Here is a 22,829-nt window from a genome sequence, read left to right as displayed (position 1 = left end):
AGCTAAAAAAGATAAATATCCCACTTTGGTGAAATTGGCAAAACCCTACTTATACACCTCAACAACCTTTTCTCTGCTGCAGGAAATATAGCTGCCAACAGAGAACCAGCCTTAGCCAGAAGCATGTGGACATGTTGAGATGTTTGCATTTCAATGCAAAGTTTCTGAAAGAGTGAATAACAGAATGTTATTAACAGTGATAGTCTAACTCTTTCTAGTTCTACCTCTTTTCAAACAGTTTGTGGTTTTGTTTTGTTTAATTATAAAACTGTGCTCTGCTGCTTAAAAATTGAAGAAACAGTTGTGTTAATGTAAAGTTTTAGTCTGAAGTTTATATTTGTAACACTCATTATGTGGATTTTATTTAAAACATAGAAAACTATTATTGATTCTCTTTTTATCCGATTAATCGAAAAAATAATCGTCCGATTAATCGATTATGGAAATAATCGTTAGTTGCAGCCCTACTTGGATAGTAGTCACTAAGTGACACAAACCCTAGTTTTTATAGGGCAGATGTTTATATGATGTATGGATTTGTATTATCACCAATTAGAGTGGATAGGGAGAGTGCATTCAGGGTGCTCTTGAGGGGTTCTATCCCCAAGTTAGGGTCTTAGCTTTGGTGTCATTTGATTCTGCCCAGTCTGGGGTATATGTGGGTAGTAGTCATTAAGTAACACAAAGCCTAGTTTTTAAAGGGCAGCTCTTTATATGATGTACATATCACCTATAAGAGTGGATATCGGCAGTGCATTCAGGGGGGCTCTTAATGGTCCTATCCCCAATTTAAGGCTTTAACTTTGGTGTCATTTGATTAGGCTCAGTCTGTGGTATATATGGGTAGTAGTCACTAAGTGACACAAAACCTAGTTTTTATAGGTCAGATGTATACAATGTATGTGTTTGCCATTATCACCTATGAGAGTGTGTGGGGTAGTGCATTTAGGGGGCTCTTGTGGGGTCCTATCCCCAAGTTAGGATCTTAGCTTTGGAGTCATTTGATTCTGCTTAGTCTGGGGTATATGTGGGTAGTAGTCATTAAGTGACACAAAGCCTCGTTTTTAAAGGGCAGCTCTTTATATGATGTCCTTACTTTAGTGTCATTTGATTCTGATCAACCTGGGGTATACTTGGGTAGTAGTCATTAAGTGACACAAAGCCTAGTTTTTATAAGGCAGATGTTTATATGCTGTATGTATCACCAATGGGAGTGGATAGTGGCAGTGCATTTAGGGGGCTCTTGCGGGGTCCTAACTTTGATGTAATTGGATTGTGCTCTCTCTGGGGTTTACTTGAATAATAGTCATTAAGTGACACAAAGACTAGTTTCAATAGGGCAGATGCTTATATGATGCATGCTTTTTCTATATCATCTATGAGAGTGGATAGGGACAGTGCATTCAGGGGGCTCCTGAGGGGTCAAATCCCCAAGTTAGAATCCTAACTTTGATATTATTTTGTTATGCTCAGTCAGGTTATGGTTGGGTAGTAATCATTAAGTGACACAAAGCTTATTTTTTATATTTTTTCTTTGTTTTTATTTAAAAGGAATGGTAAACTCTGTTCTGTTATCTCTCATTAACCAATAGTTTGTACCACAATCAATTAGCATATATATTTTCTCCAAATGAAGTATATGTAAATCTATAATTTACTTCAATGTTCTTCACGTTCCCTGCCGGCACCCCACGCTAGAAGAAATCAATGGATCTGACGCGTCCAATGAAAATACATGTCTACGGACTTGTTTGCATATGTCATTATGGGAGGGCACTATCGCTGCGGTTAGATATGAGCATGCGCCAACGTCATTCATTACCTTCAGCAAATCACGAACAAGCCATTACTTCTACACAATGCTCGTTCATAATTTTTTAGCGCATGCGTATACCGAACAATCTTAACTGTAAGGCCTGTAGTTTGTTCTAGGGGTAAGATAAGCTACACAGGGTTCTTGTTCCCTATCCATGAACAAAGTAAAAATTGAATCTTGTGATTGAATGTTTACTTTGTTCATTGACAATTCCGAATTTGTGCATGTGCTTTTTACTTGCCATATCTGGAACGCACTAAGGCAGTGACGTATACAGTGGGTGGAACTGCTGCATACGTCACGGAGAAGAAAAGAAAAAAAAAGAACATGGGGCGGAGTTGGATAACATAAGATAATGCAAGTAAATAAAAAATAAATAACATAGCTTTTCAACTTGTATTGATATATAGTTTAGATTTTTGCATCTCACATTACATTGACTTTACCATTCCTTTAACATGGAAATCCCTATTAGATTTTGAATAATGAATAACGAAAAAGTGTCTAACTTCAGGTGGGTCTCAATTTTTTTGCCCAGTATAGCAATAGCGCTTGATGGGAAGAAATATTTCAAGCATCAATATGATACGTCTCAAAGTTTTGTCTATATGCTACCATTAATTTTCTTCTATTAAATCCTATAGGCATAGCTAGTGTACAAAGCTAGAATCCCATTCAATCTCAGAATATTCTACTGTACTGGAGTGCATGTGTCAAACATTTATGTGATATTTCTCAAAGGTTTGTCTCTGTGTCACATTTCATTTTATCTCCCATTAAAATCTATGCGCATTCAATTTTGTAATCTCACTTTTTAAAATATTTTTCTGTAAATGGGGAGGACATGTCCCTACCATCTATGTGTTATTTCTCAAAGGTTTATCTCTGTACCATAGTAATAATAATAATTACTCCTGAATAGAGAACTCAGTTAAACAGTATATGTGACGACACTCACCAGTGCCTGGCGATGACGTACACCGCACGCAACAACTTCTGGAAGTCAAACGTCATTGGTTAGAAGCCTTTCTCTGCTTCCCTTACTCAATATGGCTCCCAAGTACCAAAACGCCGGAAATAACGTCACGCTGTCAGACAACTTCCGGTTTGTAGGGTCGTGCCAGTTGCTCAGCGAGAAAACGTGATGGCTTCAGCGGCCGCTAAACAGATTGCTGCCGAGCAGGTACCGAGCTAGCCAGTATATGGGGTGATCTGATTAAAAACAGATTTGTTTTTTATTGCGTCTAGGTTAAATACATATTCAATACAACGGCTTCTTGTATTATTACTAAATCAACATATAGATTGAGATAAAATGAAAGTGTTAGAGCTCCACATAATTCCTTGTATGGAATATTTAGAAAAGTCCCAAATGTTCCAGCACCAAGGTAACTCCTTAATGAAGGATTACAGGTAGGTATGTAGGTGTGCAAGCTGTCAGAGACCAGCACCTCAGTCCCAAATAAATGCAGATTCCTATAAGTAGATAGCTGCACCACCAATATAAAATGTTTGAGGATTTTATTTAAGCCAACATATCAAAAAATAGCGACAATGTTTCGGATTTACATCCTTAATCATGTCCCTTATTATGAAGGTTCGAGAAGAAACGGTTATGGTTATGACAATTGTGACTCTCATGGATAGTGTATTAACTAAAGGGACAAAGAACCCACATTTTTTCTTTCGTGATTCAGATAGAGCATGCAATTTTAAGCAACTTTCTAATTTACTCCTATTATCAATTTTTCTTTGTTCTCTTGCTATCATTATTGGAAAAAGAAGGCATCTAAGCTTCTCTTTTGGTTCAGTACTTTGAAAAGCACTTTTTTATTGGTGGATGAATTTATCTACCAATTAGCAACAACAACCAAGGTTGTTCACCAAAAGTGGGCCGGCATCTAAACTTACATTCTTGCATTTCATATAAAGATACCAAGAGAATGATGAAAATTTGATAATAGGAGTAAATTAGAAAGTTGCTTAAAATTTCATGCTTTGTCTGAATCCTGAAAGAAAAAATTTGGGTTCAGTATCCCTTTAAGATCAATCAGATACAGTAACCAACTTTAATGCATAATTATTATAGAGACTTTGCTTATTTAGAGATATAGAACCTTTGGGGAATTAGTCTAGGGATCCCATGCTCTAAATGTGACTAGGGCTCAAAATTAGAAATGCGTCTCTGGAACCTGCTAAATCATCCCTAAATGTCTGTCCAGTGATGAGGCATGGTGGTGTAGCCAGGTCTGGACATTATTTTTCTCTGATTGCTTGTCATTTATTTTGGCAGTATGACTCTTCTCTTCGCTTGTGTGTGTTCTGGCCAGTTGAGCTTTTCTGGCAATCAAGTATTTAAATTACTGCTGCTGGTGTGTACATTTGATGTATGTTATGCAGCAGTGCTCCCCCATTGCCATTATATTTCTAGCAGTTTATGACTTAATTATTTCTATAGTGTTCTGGTGCAGATATATATATATATATATATATACACACACTTACATACACACTATCTAGTAATTAAATATAGAATGCATACATGACAGTTGTCATTCTGTCAGTAATGCCACTCCACCCCTAGCATTTCAGTATGTATGTCAAGGAGTGACCACTAGGGGCTGCTGTTACCATGCCTAATGACTTGCTACCAACTGAAGCCAAATGACCATGTCCTATCTCTGATCATGAAGAACACACAAAGCACACATGTTCATTATTGTATTCAAATCCAAAAGAAAACAAAAAATTTGAACGACTTTTGCTCCAGCGCCATTCTGCTCTTTGATCACAGATAGCGTTCGAAGCATGGATGGAATGGTGTGTGATAAAAGCATACACCCAAATCCTAGTATGTCTAATAACATATTGTTTTAGTAAAACCTATCCACCAACCATTGTCTTTTGTTTCATGGAGTTATTTTTTGGGGATAATTTTTAGTTCTTGAAAAAAAAATGTAGTAAAAGCTATTAAAATTATTTTGAGCATATTGGAAATCCTACTTTGGTTCCTGTAGAAGTAGTTGTGTTGTTTTTTTTTTTTTAATATTTTTGTTTCACACTGAAGAAATGTTTTGGAATAGACACTACCATTTTTATTTTATTTTATTCAGGAGACTTTTGGTAATAAACACAATAAAGGGTAAGGTGGATTAATGGAACAAGTAAAAAATAAATAAAAAAATTCCAACTCCCACCTCCCTTGGTTTATTTTTCTAATACACTGGAGCTGAAACTATGCTGTAAATTGACATTTTCCTTTAATATATGGGTTTTTTTTTCTGCACAGGTGGTGGCAGGTTTTAATCGGCTAAGGCAAGAGCAGAGAAGTCTGGCTTCCAAACTAACTGAGTTGGAGATGGAGCTTAACGAACACACGTGAGTAAGAACTGATTGAGGCTTTCTGGGACATTTGAATGTAAAGTTAAAGGGACAGTCTATATGAACTTTTTTTTATTGTTAAAAAAAAAAAGATCCCTTTTATTTAACCAACACTGTTATATTAATACATTTTTTACCTCTGTGATTATCTTGTATCTAAGCCTCTGCAGACTGCCCCTTTATCTCATTTCTTTTGACAGAATTTAATTTTAGCCATTCAGCGCTGACTCCTAAATAACTCCATGGTAGTGAGCACAATGTTATCTATATGGCACGCATGAACTAGCATTGTCTGTGGAAAAACTGTCAAAATGCACTGATAGAAGATGCATCCTTTAAGGGTTTTTGAAATTAGCGTATGAGTCTACCTAAGTTTAGCTTTTAACAAAGAATACCAAAAGAACAAAGCAAATTTGATAATAAAAGTAAAGTGGAAAGTTTTTCAAAATTTGCATGCCCTATCTGAATCATGAAAGTTTAATTTTGACTTGACTGTCCCTTTAAAGATACTTTAAAGTCAAACTTAAATTGTTTCATTGATCTGTTTTGAGAAGCATACCTAGATAGGCTTAGGGGGCAGCAATGCACTGCTAGGATCTAGCTGATGACTGGTAACTGTACACACATGACTCTTGTCATTGGCTCACCAGATGTGTTCTGCTAGGTTTTGGTAGTTCATTGCTGCACTGGAACTGGCTTTAACTATGTGTTTAAGCCCTTTACAGTTAGATCATTTTATTATTGCACTATTGCTTGCATATAACACATTAGAGCAGTTTCTTTTGGGACTTTTAGGCACCTTTATGTTGAAATATTTTTTATTAAAGTTTCACAACAGAAATATCATGACAGGGTAGAATGTACACATACATTACTTCGGGTTAGCCAAAATCATAAACCAAGATGTGACATACTAAACCATCTCCAGTCCCATTTTGTTTTTGTTTATTTAAATAAATCCCCCTTCCTTACCCCTCCCCCTCCTCCCAAATCCCTCTTTAACTCTTAAACTTCTGAACTTCATATAACTAAAAACCTTAAACCGTTTCCGTCAAGCAGTGCCCATTAAAATATGCATTTTTTTTATTTATTTGTTGTGACCTTAAAGAGTGACCCGAGTCTCCCACTGCCTCAATGTTTGGTTATGCCCATAATTATTTATTCAAGGTCCAATAGATCCAGATGTTATGAAAGCTTTCTACATTACCCTGCATCCATGCTGCCGATTCCGACATTTTGTAAACATCCTCTATCTTATCTAGTACTTCGTTCCAATCCGGGGCTCCCATTTTCCATTTCTTAGCTATGCATAATCTAGTAGCTGTGCATACTATATTAATCCATCTATTGGAGGCTGAATTTAGGGTATCTATGTGTGTATGCAGTAGGGCTTTTGAAATTGATAATGTAAATGAATCAACCAATATTCTCCTAATTAACTGTTGCAATTTATCCCAGATTGGTTGTATCTTTGGGCAGTCCCACCACATGTGTAGATAAGAACCCACCTCTGCACATCCCCTATAGCATAATCTATTGCATTCAGGTGTGTAGTGTGAGGTCTTTAGCGGAGTCAGGTACCATCTGTAAGCTGTTTTAATTGAGTTTTCTATCAGGTCTGCTCCTATCAGTCCTCTACTGAGCTCAGAGAAAATCTGTCTCCATTCATCCTCATTATGGGTTATGTCTAAGTCTTGTTCCCAACTATTATGAAGCCTCGGTTTTGTTGTGTTTTTCGCTGTTTGAATGGCTAAATATAAATGTGTGATCATTTTTTTGTGTCTGCCTGGAGTTATTATAAGTTGTTCCAAAACAGTATTCTTAGTGTTAGGGGAACCCTGTCTGTACTTGTTTATGGCATGCGAGAGTTGGAAGTACATGAACCAATGTAAAGTGTCTGGGTAAATTTTGTCTTTCAATTGGTTAAACGTCAATACTTTCCCCCCGTCTAAGAAATCTGCCACTCTGTACAAACCCTTGTTCTCCCATTTGCTTAATTGTTTTTGGAAGTCAGTCGGGAGTAACATCCCCATAGGTTTAATGATAGTCTGTGGTGAAATTAGTTTTAGTGTCTTAGTTAATGTAGACCACATTGCTTTAGTGTCGTCAGTGATTTTAAGTTGTGCTAGCCGGCCGATGTTTGTGTCGCTGGAATTCCATAGGAGTTCCCCTGGCTCCGCCAGACCCCTAATGTCTGTCTCCACCATAGGCCATATCATTCCCTGACATTTTTTGCTTAGTAATGCACATTGTGCTAGTCTGGCTGCTTGGTAATAATTTCGGAGGTCTGGGACTCCCAGTCCTCCTAATTGTTTATGTTGCTTTAAGATGTGTGCAGCTATTCTGGCTTTTTTATGTCCTCTGAGAAATAAAATGAGTTCGGCTTGTAGATCATCTAGATTTTTTAATGGAATTTTGATCGGTAGAGCTCTAAATAGGTATAGCAATTTCGGTAGGATGTTCATCTTTATAGCCGACAATCTACCTAGCCATGAGAAGTTGCCTTTTTTCCATTTTGGATAAATCTTTCCTTACATTCTTAAATATTGGATTGTAGTTGACCTTATACAGTGATTCCAATGTGTTTGTGATATATATTCCTAGGTATTTGATAGGTTTATTAGCCCATTTAAAGTCCCAGTTAGCTTCTATTAGCTTTTGTGTATGTCTTGGTATGTGTAAGGGGAGTGCTTCACATTTCTCAGAGTTAATTTTAAAACCTGAAATTTTGGAAAACTCGTCTAGTAGGTGATAGAGGGTGGGCAGAGAGAGCACAGGCTTTGTGAGAGAAAGCAGGATATCATCCGCAAACAATGTTAATTTGTAATCCCCCTTGTTCAATTTGATCCCATGTATGTCTGTGGAATTTCGTATGCATGCGGCCAGAGGTTCCACACACAAGGCGAACAGCAATGGTGAAAGTGGGCACCCCTGACGGGTTCCATTTAGTATCTGTATGGTTCTTGACTGATAGCCTGCCGCCCTAATTGTTGCAGTAGGGCGTGAATATATGCTTCTAATCGCATCTAGGAACCTATTGCCAAATCCCATATGTTCCAGAACCGCCAACATATATCCCCAATCCACCCTGTCGAACGCCTTCTCCGCATCCAGAGATAGAAGCAGAGAAGGCGTTCTTGTAGCGTTCAGATATTCTACTAGAGCTAGTGTGCGTCTTATATTGTCAGGTGCTTCACGGTCTTTGATAAAGCCCCCCTGATCAGGATGGATTAGTGTGGGTAAATATTGCTTAAGCCTATTTGCCAAAATTTTTGTGAGAATTTTTATGTCTTGATTAATGAGCGAAATCGGTCTGTAATTTTGTGTCATAGTTGGGTTTTTCCCTGGCTTAGGTATAACAACTATTTTGGCTTGAAGAAGCTCTGTCGGGATCGAGGAGCCCTTCAGTATGTCATTACAGAATTTGTGTAAATGGGCGGTCAGATCAGTGTTAAATAGCTTATAGTAATCCCCTGAAAACCCATCAGGGCCTGGGGCCTTGCCTCTTTTAAGATCTTTTATAGCTGTTGCTATTTCTTGTAGGGTGATATCTGCTTCTAGTGAGTTTGCCTCTTCTGTGTTTAATTTAGGTAGATTTGCCTTCATTAATATTTGTTCTCTAAGCTTTTCAGTCATTGGTGAGTGGCAGACTTTCTTACCGTCATATAATGTTTCATAATATTTGGCAAACTCTTCTACAATTTCCTGTGGGTTAGAAGTTAGTGTGCCGTCTAATTTTTGCAAGTGAGCGATAGTGAAGGATTTTGTTTTTTCTCTTAATTTATTGGCTAAAAACCTATCGGGTTTATTGGCATATAAAAAATAGAATGATTTTAACTTGTTTATGGCTCTCAGGGAATTGTCGGTTAGTATCTTAGCGAGTTCCTTTCTTTTAGTAGTCAAGGTAGTAAAAACCGTTTGGGATAAGGTCGCCTGATGTGATCTTTCTAAGGTCTCTATTTCCTGCTGTAGTGTATCTATCGTTGACCTGACTCTTTTCATATACAAAGCTTTCTCTTTAATGATCAATCCCCTAATATACGGCTTGTGAGCTGCCCACACGATAACTGGTCTTATGGATGGATCAACATTCAACCTCCAATATTCATTTAGATTATTTAAGACTTTAGTTTGGATATCTATGTGTTTTAGTAGCGAGGGGTCATAAGTCCAGGATTTCTGTCTGTTGAGGTCAGTAAAACCTTGCAGCTGAATCTGTACTATGGAGTGGTCGGACCACACCGATGAGTGTATAGACAAGGAAATTAAACTAGGTATCAATGTTTGTCATATATATATATATATATATATATATATATATATATATATATATATATATATATATATATATATATTCCAATTTAGTGTATATTTTGTGGGCGGGTGAGTAGTAGGTGTGGTCGTTTGTTTGGCCATATAAAGTCGTCCAAGTGTCCATTATGTTGTGTGCCTCTAGCTCTTCCCTAATTGACTTGGTGATAGAGTTGATGTGTTTTTGTTTGTTAGTAAGACTTTGTGGCAGTATCCCGAAGAATTTTTAAATTAACATTAAAGTCTCCTGCCACTATCAATAGTGTTTGAGACCACTGTGTTAGTAGGTGTGATAGTTTCTTGAAAAACTCATGTTGCCCTTCATTTGGTGCATAGATGTTGCATAGTGTTAATTGTGTACCCTGTACAGTGCCTCTCAGTATGAGATATCTGCCCTCCTCGTCTCTAATCACTTCTTCCTTTACGAATTGGATAGAATCATGTACAAGTATTGATACCCCTCTTTTTTTTTTGTTTGATGTGGCATGATAGTGTTGTTTAAAATGTTTGTCCCAGTAAGTAGGATATTGATTGTGTGAAAAGTGCGTCTCCTGTAGGAATATTATTTTAGAGTTCATGTTTCTATATTGAGTGAGTGCTGTTTTCCTCTTCACATTAGTGTTCAGCCCCCTTACGTTGTGTGAGATTATCTGTATTTTAGAGCCCATTACATCCACTACTTCCACCTCTCACATACCTGCTCAGTATTACCTCTTTCTTTATTTCCTGAATGACTCCTGCCCCCTTCAGGCCACCTCCAGCATGGAGAAACTTTCTGGACCACTGCTTGACGGTGTTTAGCTTGGAAACATAAAAACAAAAATGAACATTAAATTTAAACATAATAACTTATTGATAGAAAGCTTAACTTCTCTTTCAGAGAACTTTCTTTGAGTTTTCCTAAACTCTCCCTATCTAACTAAGCGTGCATATAAGATTCATATTACAATATTAAGAGCTCAACATTTCTATAAACAAATCAAGTATGTTAGAGTGTCCTTGTTTCTTGCTAATACTGATAGCTTTCTGGGGTATGAATCTGACTAAGTAAATTTTACATAGTTACTTCTCTACGATCAACAGATCCAGCCCTCAGTTTTTCTACCAGTTCTTGACATAAATTCTTTCTTAATTAAAGCTACTAGCTGTAAGGTATTTTTAACACTTCCTGTATCTTAATAACCGCTAGTAAGTTTATCTCTAATGCTTATGACATATTCTCTCCTCTTAGAGAAGGCAAAACTACTATATATTTCTAGAAAGTCATTTTCAATCTTCCCAGTCCTGTATATTGTTCATGGTCTCTGTTTCCTCCTAGAGACTCTCGTCCACCGACCGTTCTGAATAGTCCCTTTTGTTAGTAGTGGTCTGGCTTTGATGTTGTCCTGGGAGGTTTCTGGAATCTCTGGACATTCTAACTTTAGTAATTGACAGAGTCCTGGAATGTCTTGCTGTTCTTTGATAGTGTAGCTGTTGCCTTCATGGAGTACGTGTAGGGCAAAGGGGAATCCCCACCTATATGTAATCTGGCTTTTCCTTAATAGTTGCGTCAGCGGACGCAGGGTATATCTCCGCTGGAGGGTTTTGACACTAAGGTCTTGATAGAATTGTATAATCGATCCTTTGAATTTGAAGGTGGGGTTTTTCCTTGCCGCTAACATAATCTCTTCTTTCTCTTGAAAGCGGAAAAGTTTCACAATTATATCTCTCGGGGGTTCTGCCTCTTTAGGTTTAGCTCTGAGAGCTCTATGAGCCCTTTCTAGTTGGAATTTCTCCTCAGACGACTCCCCTGTGATGGCTTGGAATAGTTGACGTAAATAGTCCCCTATAGCTGGTGAAGTGATCGATTCTGGGATGCCCTTCAGTCGGATATTACACCTCCGACTCCTGTTTTCTAGGTCCTCTAATTTGTCATTCACGTCCGCCAGCTCTTGTTGATGGTCATTTAGTTGTTGTTTGACGTTGGTGATATCTTCCTCCCTTGCTTCTTCTTTTTCCTCCAGCGTTTCGATTCTAGTGCCCAAATCTGAGATGTTCTGTTTAATTTCTGTGAGGCTATTTGTAACCGTGCTCTGTAGGGCGTCCATTTTCTCCCACATTTTATCGAATACAGAGGTGATGTCCTGCTTGGAAACAAGATTCTTAATATCCGATTTAGTTATTGGCTTATTACTGTTTTCTGGGAGGTTAATTTCTGTGTCTTCCATCTCTTCCTCTTCTATCTCATCTTCCTTGTCAAATACCTTATCGCCTTTCTGTTGTTTAAAGAAGATACTTGCTGCTGCTGGTTTAGATGTGCAACATGGTTTGCTATTTCTCCTGATTGACATGGTGTTGTATTAGTAGATGAGCTCCTCTTGTGCTTGGTTGCTGTTTGAGCTTTTATGCCCCTTTAAAGGGACAGCCAATTCAAAATTAAAGTTCGGGAATAGGTAATAAAATGATTATCTATATTAAAAACAAATTCTGGTGTAGACTGTCTCTTTAATGGCAGATTATAAAGCTGTGTTAGTATACATAACTGTACTTTATACCAGTGTTTCTAAACGCGTCTCAGCCACCCCTAGTAGGTTAGTCGGACGCAACCTCCAATAAATATCTGCTAAAATAATTTTGCACTAAATTATGAACAAGAAAACAAACATTTTATCAGTTTATAAAAAAAAAAAAAAAAAAAAAAATAGAATCAAACGTAATAAATGACATGAGAAAAGGATCTCAAATTATTTATTTTTTAAAGTTTTGTTAAAGTTCGATGTATGATTTCTTTTCTGACATTCAAATCAGCAAATCGCGAAGTCAAATGAGCTTCATGGTGTTTATTGTGAAAGTGTATACATAAGGCAAACACTCGCTTATAGACACCTCAGCTCCACAAAGGTTTTAGGGCCCAACCTCTCCATTGTCTACATTGTGCACTCTCCAAATCTTTGTTTGGTCTCTGCTACAGTAGGCGTTCAACTTTCTATGTTCTCCATTCTCATACATGTGTCATCCAGCTGCTTAAAGGGCCACGATACCCAAATGTTGAAACACTTGAAAGTGATGCAGCATAGCTGTAAAAATATCACCTGAACATCTCTATGTAAAAAAGAAAGATATTTTACCTCAAAAGTTCCTCTAGCCACCTCCCATTGTAAAGGATTTCTAAGCAGCAAATCAGTATGTCTGTCCGGGACAGCGAAAGGAGCGGGCATTCGTGCACACTCATCTTATTTCCCTATTCCGTTTAGGGAAGTTTACTATGAAATCTCATGAGATCACAGTAAAAGAGTTCATGACCCCAGCACTGCTGATGCTGATTGGCTGCTGTTCATTTCTTCATTTTTTTTTATTTTTTTTTTACCTGCAGCTGGGAAGTAACGTTCTCTTGGTATTCTAGTTGAAAGCAAACCTAGGAAGACACATGATAATTTCTAAGCCCTTGAAGGCCGCCTCTATTTTATTTACTTTTCACAGCAGGGGAGAGCAAGCTCATGTAGGCCATATAGATAGCATTGTGATCATGCCCGTGGCTAGTGGCAGACACTGCACTAATTGGCTAAAATGCAACTATATGCAAACTAACTAAAAGTCATGTGATTAGGGGAGGTCAGAAGATGCTTAGATACAAGTTAGTCACAGAAGTAAAACGTGTATTAATATAACAGTGTTGGTTTTGCAAAAAACTGGGGAATTGGTAAAAAAAAAAGGGATTATCTTTTTAAACAACAAAAATTCTGGTGTTGACTGTCCCTTTAAGTATAACTTTTTACACAGAACTTACTCTGCTTAGCTGAGGAAATTGTGAGGTCAAATATCTTTCTTTCTCCAACATAGGTGTGTCCGGTCCACGGCGTCATCCTTACTTGTGGGATATTCTCCTCCCCAACAGGAAATGGCAAAGAGCCCAGCAAAGCTGGTCACATGATCCCTCCTAGGCTCCGCCTACCCCAGTCATTCTCTTTGCCGTTGTACAGGCAACATCTCCACGGAGATGGCTTAGAGTTTTTTAGTGTTTAACTGTAGTTTTTATTATTCAATCAAGAGTTTGTTATTTTGAAATAGTGCTGGTATGTACTATTTACTCAGAAACAGAAAAGAGATGAAGATTTCTGTTTGTATGAGGAAAATGATTTTAGCAACCGTAACTAAAATCCATGGCTGTTCCACACAGGACTGTTGAGAGCAATTAACTTCAGTTGGGGGAACAGTATGCAGTCTCTTGCTGCTTGAGGTATGACACATTCTAACAAGACGATGTAATGCTGGAAGCTGTCATTTTCCCTATGGGATCCGGTAAGCCATGTTTATTACGATCGTAAATAAGGGCTTCACAAGGGCTTATTAAGACTGTAGACTTTTCTGGGCTAAATCGATTCATTATTAACACATATTTAGCCTTGAGGAATCATTTTATCTGGGTTTTTTTGATATAAGAATATCGGCAGGCACTGTATTAGACACCTTATTCCTTAGGGGCTTTCCCAAAGCATAAGCAGAGCCTCATTTTCGCGCCGGTGTGGCGCACTTGTTTTTGAGAGGCATGGCATGCAGTCGCATGTGTGAGGAGCTCTGATACTTAGAAAAGACTTTCTGAAGGCGTCATTTGGTATCGTATTCCCCTTTGGGCTTGGATGGGTCTCAGCAAAGCAGATACCAGGGACTGTAAAGGGGTTAAAGTTTAAAACGGCTCCGGTTCAGTTATTTTAAGGGTTAAAGCTTCCAAATTTGGTGTGCAATACTTTTAAGGCTTTAAGACACTGTGGTGAAAATTTGGTGAATTTTGCACAATTCCTTCATGTTTTTTCGCAAATTGCAGTAATAAAGTGTGTTCAGTTTAAAATTTAAAGTGAGAGTAACGGTTTTATTTTAAAACGTTTTTGTACTTTGTTATCAAGTTTATGCCTGTTTAACATGTCTGAACTACCAGATAGACTGTGTTCTGAATGTGGGGAAGCCAGAATTCCTATTCATTTAAATAAATGTGATTTATGTGATAATGACAATGATGCCCAAGATGATTCCTCAAGTGAGGGGAGTAAGCATGGTACTGCATCATTCCCTCCTTCGTCTACACGAGTCTTGCCCACTCAGGAGGCCCCTAGTACATCTAGCGCGCCAATACTCCTTACTATGCAACAATTAACGGCTGTAATGGATAATTCTGTCAAAAACATTTTAGCCCAAATGAACACTTGTCAGCGTAAGCGCGGCTGCTCTGTTTTAGATACTGAAGAGCATGGCAACGCTGATACTAATATCTCTGAAGGGCCCCTAACCCAGTCTGATGGGGCCAGGGAGGTTTTGTCTGAGGGAGAAATTACTGATTCAGGGAACATTTCTCAACAGGCTGAACCTGATGTGATTGCATTTAAATTTAAGTTGGAACATCTCCGCATTCTGCTTAAGGAGGTATTATCCACTCTGGATGATTGTGACAAGTTGGTCATCCCAGAGAAACTATGTAAAATGGACAAGTTCCAAGAGGTGCCGGGGCTCCCAGAAGCTTTTCCTATACCCAAGCGGGTGGCGGACATTGTTAATAAAGAATGGGAAAGGCCCGGTATTCCTTTCGTCCCTCCCCCCATATTTAAAAAATTGTTTCCTTTGGTCGACCCTAGAAAGGACTTATGGCAGACAGTCCCCAAGGTCGAGGGAGCGGTTTCCAGTTTAAACAAACGCACCACTATACCCATAGAGGATAGTTGTGCTTTCAAAGATCCTATGGATAAAAAATTAGAAGGTTTGCTTAAAAAGATGTTTGTTCAGCAGGGTTACCTTCTACAACCAATTGCATGCATTGTCCCTGTCGCTACAGCCGCATGTTTCTGGTTCGATGAGCTGATAAAGGCGGTCGATAGTGATTCTCCTCCTTATGAGGAGATTATGGACAGAATCAATGCTCTCAAATTGGCTAATTCTTTCACCCTAGACGCCACCTTGCAATTGGCTAGGTTAGCGGCTAAGAATTCTGGGTTTGCTATTGTGGCGCGCAGAGCGCTTTGGTTGAAATCTTGGTCGGCTGATGCGTCTTCCAAGAACAAGCTACTTAACATTCCTTTCAAGGGGAAAACGCTGTTTGGCCCTGACTTGAAAGAGATTATCTCTGATATCACTGGGGGTAAGGGCCACGCCCTTCCTCAGGATCGGCCTTTCAAGGCAAAAAATAAACCTAATTTTCGTCCCTTTCGTAGAAACGGACCAGCCCGAGGTGCTACGTCCTCTAAGCAAGAGGGTAATACTTCTCAAGCCAAGCCAGCTTGGAGACCAATGCAAGGCTGGAACAAGGGAAAGCAGGCCAAGAAACCTGCCACTGCTACCAAGACTGCATGAAATGTTGGCCCCCGATCCGGGACCGGATCTGGTGGGGGGCAGACTCTCTCTCTTCGCTCAGGCTTGGGCAAGAGATGTTCTGGATCCTTGGGCGCTAGAAATAGTCTCCCAAGGTTATCTTCTGGAATTCAAGGGACTTCCCCCAAGGGGGAGGTTCCACAGGTCTCAGTTGTCTTCAGACCACATAAAAAGACAGGCATTCTTACATTGAGTAGAAGACCTGTTAAAAATGGGAGTGATTCATCCTGTTCCATTAAGAGAACAAGGGATGGGGTTCTACTCCAATCTGTTCATAGTTCCCAAAAAAGAGGGAACGTTCAGACCAATCTTAGATCTCAAGATCTTAAACAAGTTTCTCAAGGTTCCATCGTTCAAGATGGAAACCATTCGAACTATTCTTCCTTCCATCCAGGAAGGTCAATTCATGACCACGGTGGATTTAAAGGATGCGTATCTACATATTCCTATCCACAAGGAACATCATCGGTTCCTAAGGTTCGCATTCCTGGACAAGCATTACCAGTTCGTGGCGCTTCCTTTCGGATTAGCCACTGCTCCAAGGATTTTCACAAAGGTACTAGGGTCCCTTCTAGCTGTGCTAAGACCAAGGGGCATTGCTGTAGTACCTTACTTGGACGACATTCTGATTCAAGCGTCGTCCCTTCCTCAAGCAAAGGCTCACACGGACATCGTCCTGGCCTTTCTCAGATCTCACGGATGGAAAGTGAACGTGGAAAAGAGTTCTCTATCTCCGTCAACAAGGGTTCCCTTCTTGGGAACAATAATAGACTCCTTAGAAATGAGGATATTTCTGACAGAGGCCAGAAAAACAAAGCTTCTAGACTCTTGTCGGATACTTCATTCCGTTCCTCTTCCTTCCATAGCTCAGTGCATGGAAGTGATCGGGTTGATGGTAGCGGCAATGGACATAGTTCCTTTTGCGCGCATTCATCTAAGACCATTACAACTGTGCATGCTCAGTCAGTGGAATGGGGATTATACAGACTTGTCTCCGAAGATACAAGTAAATCAGAGGACCAGAGACTCACTCCGTTGGTGGCTGTCCCTGGACAACCTGTCACAAGGGATGACATTCCGCAGACCAGAGTGGGTCATTGTCACGACCGACGCCAGTCTGATGGGCTGGGGCGCGGTCTGGGGATCCCTGAAAGCTCAGGGTCTTTGGTCTCGGGAAGAATCTCTTCTACCGATAAATATTCTGGAACTGAGAGCGATATTCAATGCTCTCAAGGCTTGGCCTCAGCTAGCGAGGGCCAAGTTCATACGGTTTCAATCAGACAACATGACAACTGTTGCGTACATCAACCATCAGGGGGGAACAAGGAGTTCCCTAGCGATGGAAGAAGTGACCAAAATCATTCTATGGGCGGAGTCTCACTCCTGCCACCTGTCCGCTATCCACATCCCAGGAGTGGAAAATTGGGAAGCGGTTTTTCTGAGTCGTCAGACATTGCATCCGGGGGAGTGGGAACTCCATCCGGAAATCTTTGCCCAAGTCACTCAGCTGTGGGGCATTCCAGACATGGATCTGATGGCCTCTCGTCAGAACTTCAAAGTTCCTTGCTACGGGTCCAGATCCAGGGATCCCAAGGCGGCTCTAGTGGATGCACTAGTAGCACCTTGGACCTTCAAACTAGCTTATGTGTTCCCGCCGTTTCCTCTCATCCCCAGGCTGGTAGCCAGGATCAATCAGGAGAGGGCGTCGGTGATCTTGATAGCTCCTGCGTGGCCACGCAGGACTTGGTATGCAGATCTGGTGAATATGTCATCGGCTCCACCTTGGAAGCTACCTTTGAGACGAGACCTTCTTGTTCAGGGTCCGTTCGAACATCCGAACCTGGTTTCACTCCAGCTGACTGCTTGGAGATTGAACGCTTGATCTTATCGAAGCGAGGGTTCTCAGATTCTGTTATCGATACTCTTGTTCAGGCCAGAAAGCCTGTAACTAGAAAGATTTACCACAAAATTTGGAAAAAATATATCTGTTGGTGTGAATCTAAAGGATTCCCTTGGGACAAGGTTAAGATTCCTAAGATTCTATCCTTCCTTCAAGAAGGATTGGAAAAAGGATTATCTGCAAGTTCCCTGAAGGGACAGATTTCTGCCTTGTCTGTGTTACTTCACAAAAAGCTGGCAGCTGTGCCAGATGTTCAAGCCTTTGTTCAGGCTCTGGTTAGAATTAAGCCTGTTTACAAACCTTTGACTCCTCCTTGGAGTCTCAATTTAGTTCTTTCAGTTCTTCAGGGGGTTCCGTTTGAACCCTTACATTCCGTTGATATTAAGTTATTATCTTGGAAAGTTTTGTTTTTAGTTGCAATCTCTTCTGCTAGAAGAGTTTCAGAATTATCTGCTCTGCAGTGTTCTCCTCCTTATCTGGTGTTCCATGCAGATAAGGTGGTTTTACGTACTAAACCTGGTTTTCTTCCAAAAGTTGTTTCTAACAAAAACATTAACCAGGAGATTATCGTACCTTCTCTGTGTCCGAAACCAGTTTCAAAGAAGGAACGTTTGTTGCACAATTTGGATGTTGTTCGCGCTCTAAAATTCTATTTAGATGCTACAAAGGATTTTAGACAAACATCTTCCTTGTTTGTTGTTTATTCTGGTAAAAGGAGAGGTCAAAAAGCAACTTCTACCTCTCTCTCTTTTTGGATTAAAAGCATCATCAGATTGGCTTACGAGACTGCCGGACGGCAGCCTCCCGAAAGAATCACAGCTCATTCCACTAGGGCTGTGGCTTCCACATGGGCCTTCAAGAACGAGGCTTCTGTTGATCAGATATGTAGGGCAGCGACTTGGTCTTCACTGCACACTTTTACCAAATTTTACAAGTTTGATACTTTTGCTTCTTCTGAGGCTATTTTTGGGAGAAAGGTTTTGCAAGCCGTGGTGCCTTCCATTTAGGTGACCTGATTTGCTCCCTCCCTTCATCCGTGTCCTAAAGCTTTGGTATTGGTTCCCACAAGTAAGGATGACGCCGTGGACCGGACACACCTATGTTGGAGAAAACAGAATTTATGTTTACCTGATAAATTACTTTCTCCAACGGTGTGTCCGGTCCACGGCCCGCCCTGGTTTTTTTAATCAGGTCTGATAATTTATTTTTTTTAACTACAGTCACCACGGTACCATATGGTTTCTCCTATGCAAATATTCCTCCTTAACGTCGGTCGAATGACTGGGGTAGGCGGAGCCTAGGAGGGATCATGTGACCAGCTTTGCTGGGCTCTTTGCCATTTCCTGTTGGGGAGGAGAATATCCCACAAGTAAGGATGACGCCGTGGACCGGACACACCGTTGGAGAAAGTAATTTATCAGGTAAACATAAATTCTGTTTTTTTACATAGAGATGCTTAGGTGATATTTTCCTGTCAGTTTTTTACAGTTATACTGCATCAGTTTTAAGTGATTTGGCATATGAGTATTATGTCCCTTTTAATTGCCTAGAGCACATACAGGGGGCAATTTTGCCTAAAAGTAATCACTGACTCACAGTAAATGTCTTTATTATTTATAACTTTGTTATTCCCCGCCTCTCTCTAGTCATGGCTGCCGCCAAGTTGTTATCTAGTTTGTACCGCATTCCAGAGCTGATTTATTTGCGCATGTGCAGTAACTCCCCTTCAGATACCTGCAGTGTAACATAGGTTCCACTGCACTGCCACATCCTTATATTTGGTTAGACTATACATTATTTTTTTCCAGGACCCATATGTACCACATATATAGCTTATGAATTAAAGACAATTTTGAGCATTGCTAACATTTTCCTTTTTATGTCTCTAGGTTGGTTATTGACACTTTGAAGGATGTAGATCAGGGCAGGAAGTGTTACCGCATGGTTGGTGGTGTTCTGGTGGAACGCACTGTAAAGGAAGTTCTGCCTGCCCTTGAGAAGAACAAAGAGCAGGTAGCATATTGAGGATTCTACATCAAAATGATCACTTAAATAGATGTACATTAGTCAATTGGAAGACATACATTTAAATAATTTAAGTGCTTTAGAAACATTTTTGCTGTATGCTTCTGTTTACAAAAAATGCTTCTGGTTGAAGGTTACACTTGCATATTGTCAGTGTCAATCACGTGGAACTTGCATGACTGGGAAATGTATGCCCCACAGGCCATGGCCACTGTAACATTTATGACTCAAGCAGCAATCACTTTTAGTAGAATGTTTTCTACTGAAAGAATTTTTTTTATATACATAGATGCAAATTATCCTTCTAATTAAATTTGAAATGTACTTATATGCATTTAAAATTTAAAGGGACAGTTTACAATATAATTTTTATGGTTTTAAAAGATACATAATCCCTTTTATTACCCATTCCCCAGTTTTGCATAACCAACAGTTATATTAATATACTTTTTACCTCTGATTACCTTGTATCTAAGCATCTTCTGACAGCCCCCTGATCACATGACTGTGACTACATAAATCTATTGAGTTGCATTTAGTATTGTGTTTTACTAAATCTTAAATAACTCCCTGGGCATTAACACAGTGTTATCTATATGGTCCACATGAACTTATCAGTCTCTTGTTGTGAAAAGCAATTTAAAAAGCATGTGATAAGAGGCAGTCCTCAAGGGCTTAGAAATTAGCATATGAGCCTACCTAGGGTTAGTTTAAACTTAGAATACCAAGAGAACAAAGCAAATTTGATGATAAAAGTAAATTGGAAAGTTGATTAAAATAACAAGTCCTATCTGAATAATGAAAGTTTAATTTTGACTAGACTGTCCCTTTAAATGTTACTGTAAATACGTAGAAATATATTACAGGTAGTGTTTGTACTTAAGAGTATATTTTAAAGGGACATAACCCCCCCCCCCCCCAGAGATCTTTCATGATTCCGATAGTGTAACATGTGAAAAAATTATCAATGTAACTTCATTCTTTTAGTATCCTTTGTTGAAAAGCAGGTAGAAAGGCGTAGGAGTGTGCATGTGATTGGAGCAATATATGGCAACAGTTTTAGAACTTATACATTTCTGAGAATAGTAGGTGGCAGTAGCATTTCCTGTTATTTACTGCAATGCAATGTGCACGCCTACCTATCTAGTTATTTATTCAATAAAGAATACCATGAGAACAAAGTCAATTTGATAATAGAAGTAATTTGAAAAGTATTTTTAAAATGGTCTAAATCATGGATGAAAAATGTTGGGTTTCATGTCCCTTAAATATACGTGTATAAAATCTCAAATTACTAAAGTTTTCCAAAACTGCAGATAACAGTAATAATAATTTCTTACAGTGATGAAATCTGTTAACTGGGTATTTAGTGGCTATGTTGAGGCTGGGAGATCACTGACCACGAGATTACATGCCAAAATCTCACTTATTATGGATGCTATTGAGTGGCAGTTCCCCATACTGGTGACATTGTGACATTGCTAATCACACATTCTGGCCATGGCAACATTGCTGCTATGATATTTTGTCACATGCAACATTGCCTTCAAGGAGTTATTTGTGGGAAGAACTGCATATTTTGCTTTCTTGTCCACATTGCTGTTGGTTTCCATTTCCATTATATGCAGTAGTTATTGCCAACAAAGGCTTCAGCAAGCTGATCTATCTCTATCATTTAAACCTATTTCTGAAACTAATATTCAGTTTATCAAATATAGCCATTAATGATCACTGATCATTTCTGATTCTCAGAAGTTAGAGCTCTCCTGAAACCAATATGGTAAGCTTAATATTTATATGGGAAATCAGTTTTCATATTTGGTGCCCACAAATAGAATAGAATATTTGTATACCCAGTGAGTGGCAAAACTCAAATCCTATAAACATAGATAATGATTTATAATTAAAGTCAGAAAATCATTTTGCATCTGAGATTTTGCTGGATGGTAGTCCAAGTAGCAGACTATGTAGTACAAGTGGATAAATGTTATTTCTTTTATGATTGTCTATATATGTAGGCACATAATGTTCTGCTGATTTTCTGACTTCCTGTCTCTGCTTTAAACAGATTAATAAAATCATTGAGTCTCTGAGCGCACAACTACAAGTAAAGGGGAGAGAGCTGAATGAGTACAGAGAAAAGCATAACATCCGGCTCATGGGGGAAAATGATCAGAAGCAACCACCCAAAGATGGCGGAGATGAGTCCAATGCCAAGTCTGGCTCTGCTGGCGTGCTCGTGTCTTGATTCCCTCTTCCTCACACAAGTACACATTGCTCCTTTTATTTATCTGTCTGGAGTAAGCTCTTGGCTTCTTTCTTTGTACTGTTCTCCCTTGATCTGTAAAATGATGGAGGACTAGTTGGGGACATTACAAATACTACAGAATGAGATGAGTACCGAGTTGCTGCAGCAGCTGACAATAAATGATACCATAATGTCCTGGTATTACAGAAGCCAATGGATTTTTTTTTCTACAAATATTTCACACATCACAATCGTTTTAAGTAATAAACCATTTTTTTGTGCTTGTATTTTTGTTTGTTCAATAAAATTCTTAAGTTTATACATTTGCACCAGTTTCCACCATGCTGTACTGAATTTGATTACTGCAGAGTAATCACTTGATTAGCTTTTGTGTTTGTGCTGTTACATATTACAGGAGCTTTACATCTTCATATTTTTTTTTTTTTTCAAATATCTTTTTATTGTTGTCAGGTAAAGCAATACACACATTCCAGTTATTACATTTTGTGCGGATATCATGTCTGGTGACAAGATTTACATTGTAGATCCAAAATTAAACACAGTATGAAACATAGCAATGTCACATTATGAGAGGTGGAATATTTTCTTCACTTGACCACACTACGTTCTTATCTTACATGATATTTACTTGGTCTGAGTGATTGCACTTCCCCGACATAATCTTTTTCCATTTTCTTTTTAACATACCTACAACTAAACACTTAAGTAACCTATTCTAACTAATAACCTAAATAAATAAATCCTTGAGGCCCGGCGGAGGAGAAAAAAAAAAAAAAAAAAGAGAAGAGGGGAAA

The 22,829-nt window shown here is 39.0% G+C and overlaps 2 protein-coding genes across 2 annotated transcripts in view; one reads left to right on the top strand and one right to left on the bottom strand.

Moving 5' to 3' along the window:
- NIT1 (nitrilase 1) overlaps positions 1 to 2,877 on the bottom strand; it is a 41,454-nt gene extending 38,577 nt beyond the window's left edge. The window contains exon 1 of the mRNA XM_053695600.1: positions 2,775 to 2,877. Coding sequence (XP_053551575.1) covers positions 2,775 to 2,830 — 56 coding nt within the window. The 5' untranslated portion in view covers positions 2,831 to 2,877. The remainder of the gene's footprint in view (positions 1 to 2,774) is intronic.
- Positions 2,878 to 2,906: 29 nt separating this feature from the next.
- On the top strand, positions 2,907 to 22,333 carry PFDN2 (prefoldin subunit 2). The gene is made up of 4 exons (XM_053695587.1): positions 2,907 to 2,999; positions 5,106 to 5,194; positions 19,631 to 19,754; positions 21,835 to 22,333. The coding sequence occupies exons 1-4, from the start codon at positions 2,961 to 2,963 to the stop codon at positions 22,012 to 22,014; spliced, it is 432 nt and encodes a 143-aa protein (XP_053551562.1). The 5' UTR covers positions 2,907 to 2,960; the 3' UTR covers positions 22,015 to 22,333.
- Positions 22,334 to 22,829: the final 496 nt, after the last annotated feature.

Source organism: Bombina bombina, chromosome 1 (genome assembly GCF_027579735.1).
Source record: "Bombina bombina isolate aBomBom1 chromosome 1, aBomBom1.pri, whole genome shotgun sequence".
Taxonomy (NCBI): Eukaryota; Metazoa; Chordata; class Amphibia; order Anura; family Bombinatoridae; genus Bombina; species Bombina bombina.
This window is presented reverse-complemented; position numbering and strand designations above follow the sequence as displayed.